This window comes from Leptonotus elevatus, chromosome 1, assembly GCF_054856555.1.
Source record: "Leptonotus elevatus isolate MCC_2025b chromosome 1, RoL_Lele_1.0, whole genome shotgun sequence".
NCBI classification, from domain to species: Eukaryota; Metazoa; Chordata; class Actinopteri; order Syngnathiformes; family Syngnathidae; genus Leptonotus; species Leptonotus elevatus.
Genome location: NC_141239.1, coordinates 8451174 through 8461698, shown reverse-complemented (window position 1 = coordinate 8461698; position 10525 = coordinate 8451174). Strand labels below are relative to the sequence as shown.

The 10525-nt window shown below is 40.4% G+C and overlaps 1 protein-coding gene across 4 annotated transcripts in view; it reads left to right on the top strand.

Moving 5' to 3' along the window:
• The first annotated feature begins 1255 nt into the window (after positions 1 to 1255).
• LOC147180581 (pituitary adenylate cyclase-activating polypeptide type I receptor-like) overlaps positions 1256 to 10525 on the top strand; it is a 31272-nt gene continuing 22002 nt past the window's right edge. For all 4 annotated transcript variants that reach the window (XM_086072671.1, XM_086072662.1, XM_086072654.1 and 1 more), the window contains exons 1-2: positions 1256 to 1400; positions 6524 to 6667. In XM_086072671.1, coding sequence (XP_085928797.1) covers positions 6626 to 6667 — 42 coding nt within the window. In that variant the 5' untranslated portion in view covers positions 1256 to 1400; positions 6524 to 6625. The remainder of the gene's footprint in view (positions 1401 to 6523; positions 6668 to 10525) is intronic.

The following is a 10525-nucleotide window of genomic DNA, read 5'->3' as shown; positions in this document are numbered from 1 at the left end:
AATTCATCTTGCCATTCAATCTGATATATTTCACCCGTGCAAAATCTTTCCAAATTCGACATTTTTGACCCACAAATTCCCACACATTTAACAATTCATTACAATTCTTTATTAAAAATCATTCAGTTTACCTTGGGAATTATTTTTCAACATTCCCACAATTTCCTGACCTGGCAATAGCCAGATTGATCATTGTGATTCACTCTAAGTAGTTCTTCACATGATCAATCTGGGATTGCTCCACGGTGATTTGCTCGGGAAAGGCGGGACATTCTGTACAATACTTCGAGCTGATTGGACGATGCAGCATCTTGTGCATGTTTGCTTTGACCAATCGCGGCAACGGATGAAAATGTCGCCTTCGGTCTCGAGTTAGGGGGGGAAAAAAAGCACGAACATCTTTACCAGATAAAAATGTTCAACATTCAACAAGGAAACGGTGAGTAATTCTGCGAGAACAGAATTAATCGCAGCATCCATTCGTCTATGTTAGCTTTGTTTGTTTCCCCCGGCTTCGGCACTTCCTGGTTTCGTCACAGCTGCATGTCCCGCCCTAAACAGCGCCTGATTGGTCCGACCCCAAAAAAGGTCGGTTGCGAACGTATCAGCGGGAGCAGGACAAGATGGATTCTCGTAGTATTTGTGAACAAATACCGCCAGACTTCAGCTTGCTGGCAAGGTTAACAATTTCCACATACCAAAAATTCCACACATATTGCACATTGTCACCAATATCATTTCACCCACTTCCAAATAATTCAATATTATTCAATATAATTTCAAATCTTTCAATATCATTTGACATAATTCCGTATCTTTCAACAATAATTCAGCATTTCAGCATTCACACGCAATTTTTCCAAAAATTGCTTCATCTAGTTATTGTAGTATTAGTAGTGATTAATCGTGTTTAGTATTTATTATGAAATATAAAAATATAAAACAAAATTCACAATAATAATAATTATGAAAAATAAGAATTGTAAAAATGCTTAAAAAAATGATCATATTTACAATAACAATAATTATTTATTTATTTTTGCCACAAATATATATATATATATAAAAAATAAAAAACAGTTTTTTACTTATTTATTGACACATTTATTTGCTCCCGCAGCACTCACTCCTCTCACTTGTATGCGACGAGGTGCAAATCCCAACGGAACTGACACCACCCCCCCCCACCACCCCCCACCCCGCTCCTTCGCCATCCCCTACCTCCGACTCTTCATCCTCCTCTTCTTCCTCACAGCAGCAGCAGCAGCAGCAGCAGACACGACGTGCGGCAGCAGCATAAGAAGAACGGACGGACAGGACCCTCACCGCGCATATTTTTGGGTGGAAGAGGAAGGAGGACGCCCCCCCTAGAGAAAGCGAGCATGGCTTCCTACGCATCGGTAAGTTCCTCTTTTATTTCTTATTTGCCTTGTCTGCAGAAAGGGTGAAAAAAAAAAGAAAAGCGACACTGAAGGACTCCGATGAGCTTTTTTGAATGGGAGTCAATGTGCAGCTGAGGATGGGTGCAGTGTGTGTGTGGGAGGTGTGTGTGTGTGTGTGGGGGGGGGGGGGGTACACGCGATGACACATGGATGCACTAAACGCTGCAGGATTAACACATTCATAATCATAAGCAATCAATTGTAAGCTTCATTTGCGATAGCGCCAAACAGAATGTGCCTTTTTGTACAACGTCTGTCGGGTCCCAGATGTTCCAGATTATACTCTTGTTTTTGTGTCAATCAATGGACACACACACACACACACCTCTTGTTCCCCCCACAATGTTGGATTTGAACCGTATGAGTCACATGCCCCTTCTTATTTGTAATGTCACGTGACACGTTCCGTCTTCCTACACGCTTCAATCTGCCATGTTGGCTCCCTTCATTTCTTTGCAGCATGTCAACCTCCTCTTCCTCTTCTTCTTCTTCATCATCCTAATCTTCTTTTTCTTCTTCTGTGGCGCCGTCCGCTCCCCCGGGGGAGGGTCCCGGTGAGTTACGACTCGCTAAAACATGCGAGAGATGCTCGCCGGCTAATTGGATTGGCCACGAGAGGCGAAGGGACATGAGGTGGAATTTGTCTGTGCCTGGATGAGTGCGGGGAGAGGAGGTGTGTGTCTCTGCGTGCTTGTTTTTCTATCTGTGTGTGGCACCACCACACTTTTTGAATGTGGGGACATTTAGACTGCTTCACAACAACTACAACAACAACAGGAAAACAGTATGCGCTCCTTTTTGACAGTGTTTGTGTGTGTGTTTGTTTTCTATCTTTGTGTGGCCCCACCCTTGACGTCACGATTTTGGGGACATTTTTGCTCGCCCACACTTTCAAAATACAGTATGAGCTTACATTCACATAAAAAAAAATAATAATAAAAAATACTAAGGGCTGGGGGATGCTGTAGTGAACTTGCTGTGTGTGTGTGCGCGTGTGTGTGTACTTGTACATACGACATTGTGAGGACTTTAACCAACAGATTGAGGAAATGTTTGTGAAGGGAGGACATTTTGGCCGGTCCTCACAACTCAAGACCTCTTTTTGAGGGTCAAGACTTGGTTTTAGAGTTAAGGTTTGAATTGGGTAATGGTTGAGGTTAGGGTAAAGAATGGGGGTAGGCAATAATTTTTGATGATTGGGGTTAGGAGAAGGGGTTAGGAAATGCATTATGTCTATGGATGTCGTCACAATTATATAAGTACAAGTGTGTGTGTGTGTGTGTGTGTGTGTGTGTGTGTGTGTGTGTGTGTGTGTGTGTGTGTTCTTGTCTTTCTTTAATATTTGTGTGGCACCATCATTGACATCGCTTTTTCATTTTGGGGACTTTTTGGCATGAAGTACCAGTAGCTATGAGCTGCCTTTCATATTTTTGGAGAGAAAAAATCCAGAAAAAAATGCCAAAATTAAGTTATTTGACTGTGTGTGTGTGTGTGTTTTCTTGTATTTCTATCTTTGTGTGGCACCACCCTTAACATCCCACTTTCATTTTTCATTTTTAAAAACAAAATCAAACTAAAAAAGCTGGAATTAACTGTTTTGGGGCATGTGTGTGTGTGTGTGTGTGTGTGTGTGTGTGTGTGTGTGTGTGTGTGTGTGTGTGTGTGTGTGTGTGTGTGTGTGTGTGTGTGTGTGTGTGTGTGTGTGTGTGTGTGTGGGTGTGTGTGGGTGTGTGGGGGTGTGTGTGTGTGTGTGTGTGTGTGTGTGTGTGTGTGTGAGAGAGTGTTCTTGTCTTTCTATTTTTGTGTGGCACTATCCTTGATGTCACACTTAAAGTTTGCCTCGTCCACATTTGCAAAATACCACTATTAGCTCCCTTTAACTTTTTTTTTGTCAAAGAAAAAAAAGAAACTGGAATGAACATATTTGACTGTGTGTTCTTGTCTTTGTATCTTTACGTGGCACCATCTTTATTGTGAAGGCAACATTTTTGCTACAAAAAATACAGGATAAACTAATTGACCATATTTATGTGCATGTGCGTTCTTGTCTTTTAATATGAGTGTGGCACAACCTTACGGGAAATTTGTCGCTTGGGGCATTTTGGCACCCCCAAAAAAAATGCCAGGAACTTTTGCCAGATATGACTGTGTGTGTTTGTTGTTTTCTGTCTACTGTTGTGTGGCACTACCATCGACATTGTACCTTTTATTGAAGGGACATTTGTCTCTGCAGGGGGGGGAAGTCCCTCTCAGCCAATTAATAATGATAATAATAAATCTCAGCAGTAACTCATTTTGCCACAGTTGACAGTATGTGTTCTTTTCTTTCTGTTTGTGTGGCGCAAATTCTAATGTGAGGACATGAGACCCTGCAGGGACATTTTGACTGGTCCATGCAACAGCAATGTCCAGAAAAGCTCCTTTGCTCTAGTATACTGCGTGGACATATGTGTAAAAACTGGTACTGGCAAGTGTGTGTGTGTGCTTGCAGTGAGTGATTCATTGCTGTTTCAGGACGCTGCGGGGATGAGTAAGTCAAGGAGGGTGGGGGTAGTGCTTCATTTTATTTGTATTGTCTAATTTTTCCTCACTGTGAGCCTTCCAAAAAAAAAAAAAATCCTAAATGTTGTTGTGCGTTTGTTCCGAGCTGGTTTGCGTTTCATTTGAGACGTCACTCGGGTAAAAGTAGTTCAATGGAGAAAGCTGATAGTTTTTTTTTGTTTTGTTGCCATTGTTTGTTGAGTGTGGTTTTGAATAAAGTGAATAAACAAATGCAGATGAAATCATTGTATTGGTATAAAAAAAAGCACATGTTGTGTTCAAGGTTAACAGATGTATGAGATATTGTGCTGCTCGTTTTCTTAAATACTGCTAGAGAGCGATGATGCACAGTGCAGTTTCCATGGCAACGGCCATCCAATGATAATAAAACAACGATTACAAATGGGAGCCGGCTTCTTTTGCCTCCTGTTCATTTATTCACATGAATTTATGTGATGTAAAATATGGTTCATGGTGGAACAAATTGAAAACAATTTGACTATATTTATATTTACAGTATTTCATACATTGTTTTGACTTTTATTTTTGCCAATCTGTTCCAATATCTAGATATTTTTTGATGTATGTGTTCGTATATCTATGTAAAAAAAATAGTTTGGAAAATAATCACTATTAAAGTTGAACCTTAAAGATTTCTTGACAATAATATTATATGTGACCTCTCTAGTCTAAACATGACATTCTGATTAATATTTACATTTGTGGAATAAGAGTTAAGTTTTTGTTTTTTTCATCTTAGGGAGCGGCCATTTTGCTACTTGCTGTCGACTGAAGATGGCATCGCTGTTGCTCAGGGCTCAGACAACGACCAATCACAGCTCACCTGTTTTCAGAAGCTGCGCTGTGATTGGTTGATACCTTAGACCTGAGCAACTGCGATGTCATCTTCAGTCGACAGCAAGTGGCAAAATGGCCGCCCCCTGAGTTGAAAAAAAAAAAACGGCTGGATTTTACTACTTAACTCATATTCCACTAACTTAATATTAACCAAAATACCATATTAAGACTAGTGGGGATGTTAAGAACACATTATTGTAAAAAAAAAAAAAAAAAAAGATTTAATAGATTTATATTTCATGAAGTTATAAATTAGTAACAAAATAGTATTAGACCATGTTGGGCAAATTATAAAAAAAATAAATTATTACTTTCCCCCAAAAACTAATTGAATTTATTAGTTACCAAATGACTTATCCATGAATGTGATTACTTACCAGTGAAATTAACAATTGCGTTACATTTTTGAAAAACCTTAAAATATGTCAGCGAATTCAGAGGGAATTTCATTTCAAGGGACTCGTTGAGTAGAACATTATATATAAGTACTTTATTTATTTATTCAAACTACAACTAGTAGACAAACTGTAGGCCCTGATCCAAGTATTTTCTCCAATGATGTAAAATGTATTGTAAGTGCATTACAGGGTTTTTCCTGGCTCAAAATGAGGCAGAGGTGGTATCATCCTGACTATGATGGGTGACTACCAATACCAGGTATAGGTATCGGTGCTAATACCAGTCCTATTTAAGGTATTGGTACTCGCGGCGGTGACCTATACCATTATCGGCCACCCCTCCTGCAGCCATTTTACAATCAGGGATTATAAATTATATGAAAAGTTGCCATTAATGTTTGCCATTTTTGAACTACAATCATTAAAAATTCATCCACTAGTACATATTAAATTGTAAATATAGTTCAGCGTTGTTGTACAACACTATTATGTTTATTGTATATACTGTGTTTCATGACTTTGGCGATGGCTGGAGCGTGCCACCTCTGCCTCACAACCAGGAAATGGGCGTGTCCAACTGTTGCACCATGATCAGTTTCTTCTTCGGTACATTAAAGTTTGAAAAAAAGAAAGCTGTTGATATAGCGCCTCCATAATGGCGCAACACTGCAACTGCAGTTAAAATATCAAAATCAACAACTCAGCGGGAGCGCTGTGTTGAGCGATATCAGTGGCTCAGGCTGGCGGTGGCCGCCTCTGAATTTTGTACACGGGGAAAACCCTGGCGTTATGACTAATGTAGTGTGAAAATAAATGAATAAATTGTTAAAAAACTGTCAAACAATTGCTCCATACTTATCTTCAACAGAATATTCTTCATACTTCATAAGAACTAACAGAAACATTGTACACAAATACAAACTATTCTATTGGGATTCAGTGGGATGAAGTGAGTCTAGCCACCCCCCCCCCCCCCCCAAAAATTGCCTCTCAGATAAGGGATCCTGCTGGTCTGCTGAAAGCTGCTTCAATGATCTAATCGTTCAAGGAACGTGGTGCATTAATTGGCAGGAATGGTAACGGTGTTGTAATAATTGAAAATGTATTTGATCACTGAAAAAGTAACTCTAATTCCAACACCAAACTGCGGGTATGCCGTTGATTCAACGGTTAGTTACAATTAATTATCCTTGAGTATTACTGTCCTACGTTGGGGGTGCGTGCAATCACTTCAAATAAGCGACTATTAATTCTCACGTCGTTTGTGATGTGCTATTATTGCAGGGCCCTTGATGCAAAACGGCTGTGAAAAGGGGCGGTGCATCGGAGCCAACGCACGCACACACACGCACGCGCATACTCAGAAGAAGCCCTTCAAAGGAGACAATGAGAGACTTGGTCCTGACTGTGATCATCCTTCTGCCTCTGGTGAGAATTTCCGCTGCGAAGTGTGCACAATGCGTGTGTGTGAGATTTTTGTTTGTTTGTTGCCTTAAAACGGAGGTCATCCCAGATAGCAGAGAACCATATTTGGTAACTTAAGTGCGTGTTCAAGATGGAGCTTTCTTGCCTCACTATGATGCAGTGCAATCAGATAATAAACAATAATTGAGCTTTTCAATTATTTTTTCTGATTATTGTTGTTTTAATTTGAAGATAGGCTTGGTGAAGTCAGGGTTTTGCTTATGGAGCCAAATATGGTTCCTCAATTATCGTGATTTGTTCCTTTATGTATGCTTGTGTAATTTTTTTACACATGTCACTAAATACGGTTCTCTAAGTATAGAGCTTTTTTTTTTTCATTTCTATGATGCTAAATCTGGAAAAGTTATATATATATATATATATATATATATATAAAAAAAGCAATGATGATGACATTTCCGAATGAACAATACTGAGCTCTTTAAAAAAAAAAATAATAATAATAATAATAATATTTTCCTGATTTGTTAAGAAGAAGTCACATAGTTCAACTTCCCCATAGCTAGGTGTGTGGTGTTATACCGATGGAACCAAATGTAAACTTTTGGTAATGAGATATGTTTATTCATCTATCCATCTATTTACATTATACAAAATCTGGTAAAGTTTGATCATTTTTCATATTTGTTTGGTTTAAATCATACAATTTTACTGCTTGATGGTGATGCAAACAGATTCACACATAAGGAACCAAATATGGTCCCTTGAATAAAGAGCTACATACATTTATATCACAAACATTGGTAAAGTGATGTTATTTTCCTGATTGTTTGGTGGAATTCACATGCTTGTACCGCTTCATAGTGAGATGCGCAGTGTCATATTAAGGAACCAAATACGGTTTCTCAAATAGAGTTATGTCAATTTATTACAAATATTGGTGAAATGTCATTATTTTGTGAATTAGTCTGGTAGAAATCACATTTCTCCTGCCTTATGATGAGATGTGTTGGCTTCCACATAAGGAACCAAATATGGTTCCTAAAATAAATAGCTACCAGTACATTTATTTTTAGCACGTAAATTTGTAAAGTGATTTCTGATTGCTTGGTGGAATTCACATGGTTCTACCGCCACATTGTTTGCTTCATTTATTCGGTGGAAATCACGTTTCTACCGCCTCAGGATGTGATGTGTTGGCTTCCAGATAAGGAACCAAATAGTTGTGTTCATTTACAATATAGTACAATATAGTACAAGAAATGTCGCATTTACAGTATAATACAAGAAGTGATCAAGTCTCTTAATTGTCCCCATTTTACCCTGTAAATATATAGCTATGTTCAGTAGTAGTACAAAACCTGTTGAAATTTCATTATTTTCCACATTTGTTATCTGGTTCTACTGCCTCGTGTTTCCGCGTGCGGCATCATACTTGGGGAACCAAATACATTTCCTTAAATATAATCATTTATATTACAAAAACTGTGTAAGTTTTATTGTTTTATTGATTTGTTTGATAGAAATAATGTGGAAGCACTCATGGTGAGATGTGTAAGCTTCCACCCAAGGAGCCAATTTTGGTTTCTTAAATATAGAGCTACTCTGTTTGTTTCTAATTGTTGAGAATCGCATGACTCTACTCTATTGCATCATAAAGAGGCATGTGAGCTTTCACATAGGGTTTCCTAAATATACATTCTATACATGCTATTATGTTTCAGAAATCAATATATCAGCACATGTTACAGATACATGCAGACATGTTCTTATGTATTTATTTATACATTTTTCTGGTGAGGCATGCAGAGTCAAACATAAGGAACCAAATGTGGTTTCCGGAAATTGTTAAATGGTGGCAGTTATGGGTGGAATTTATTATTATTATTATTATTTGTTTACAGTCACACATGCATGTATTTTACCAGCAGCATGTAATTAAACCCCCTTAACCCCCCCCCCCCCACCCAACCAACGAAGGTGAAGTGTCCCTCCAGCTGACATCTTTACACGCAGCGCCCACTGCGCTGTCCGCCTAACCTTGGCCTCCCCTTGTCATGTACTTAGCGTGTGTCAAACGGCGCCACTGCCTCGACTGGGTCAGCGGCGGCCGAGGTGAGGGGCCAGCCGGCCAGCGGACAGCCGCGTCGAATGGCGCTTTTATTATCCGTGCCGCGTCTGGGGCTGCCAGAGTGCCGGCCCGGTGTTAACTGGCCCTTGAAAATAGCCTTGGGGATGGCGAGCGCCGCTCTGCTGCAGCGACCTCTCAGACTGGTCATCTGTTTTGGGAGACGCTTATCTTAAGAACATATATGCTAATGTGGCCCTGCAGCACCATTTTGTTGTGATGCATTTGTTTATTTGATACCTGTGTGTGTGTGTGTGTGTGTGTGTGTGTGTGTGTGTGTGTGTGTGTGTGCGTGCGTGCGTGCGTGCGTGCGTGCGTGCGTGCGTGCGTGCGTGCGTGCGTGCGTGCGTGCGTGCGTGCGTGCGTGCGTGCGTGCGTGCGTGCGTGCGTGCGTGTGCTCGCTCAGTATACATGTTTATATATATACATATATATATATATATATATATATATATATTAGTATACTGTACATATTTAGTGGGGCGGCTGCTGCTGCGCTGCTGCCTAGCAACAATGGATCTATTCCCTCGAAGGCGAAGCCCGTGTCGGTTTGATTATGAAAACAGCACATCGATAAGCGCAATCATTAAACACAAAAAGTGGGAGGCACTCACAGTAAGTCACTTACAGTCTCTCCAAGACCAAGGAGGTGCCTGAGGTCAATTCATATATATATTTTTTTTAAAGTGATGAGTCAGCTAAAAAGACATGCTTCGGCCGTCATTTCATGCAGAGAGTGACTGTTGCCTGGAGAGAGAGAGAGAAGAGGGAGGGGGAGAGAGAGAGAGAGAGTGAAAGGACTCATCATGAGTCTAAATTCAGTCTCTTTGCTTTCTGTTGTATTTGGCAGGTTGGAGCGGAAAGCTAATTGATTGCGCTGATTATCATGTGATGTTCCGTCGAAATGAGCCGTAAAATCGTGGTTTTCCGCTAATGACGATGCGCCATTGGTATGGAATCTGGTGCAAACATTAGGCCCCTTTTCTTGATGTTTATTTTCATACATTCAGTTTGTTTTCTAACCAGCGGAAGTCTAGTTTAATGTATCACCTTATGGCTTGTTATGTTGACCGTGTTTTTGCACAGGATCCCAAAGGAATTGCATCAAGCGCTCCTTTGCTATTTTGTCATTCATCATTCATGGTCCTGCAAAAGGAAAAAAATAAAAGTGATCATTTTGAGCCAGGAAAATGCGTGAAATGAAAAAGAAACGGCTTACTGTCCATCCATCCATCCATTTTCTGTACCGCTTGTCCTCACAAGGGTCGCGGGGTTGCTGGAGCCTATCCCAGCTGGCTTCGGGCAGTAGGCGGGGTACACCCTGAACTGGTTGCCAGCCAATCGCAGGGCACACAGAGACGAACAACCATTCTCACAATCACACCTATGGACAATTTGGAGTGTCCAATTCACCTGCCATGCATGTTTTTGGAATGTGGGAGGAAACCGGAGTACCCGGAGAAAACCCACGCAAGCACGGGGAGAACATGCAAACTCCACCCAGGAAGGCCGAAGCCCGGACTTGATCTCACAACCTTTGCACTGGGAGGCGGACGTGCTAACCAGTCAGCCACCGTGCCACGGCTTACTGTAAATACTTAAAAATAAATCAATTAAAGTAAATACTGAACTAAAAAGAAAGAGTCCCAAAAAAATAGTCTAATAATAGACCGCCATCGGTGCTGTTGACCTACAGGGTGCCGATGGAAACTGGACTGGGCGAAAGAGAAGAG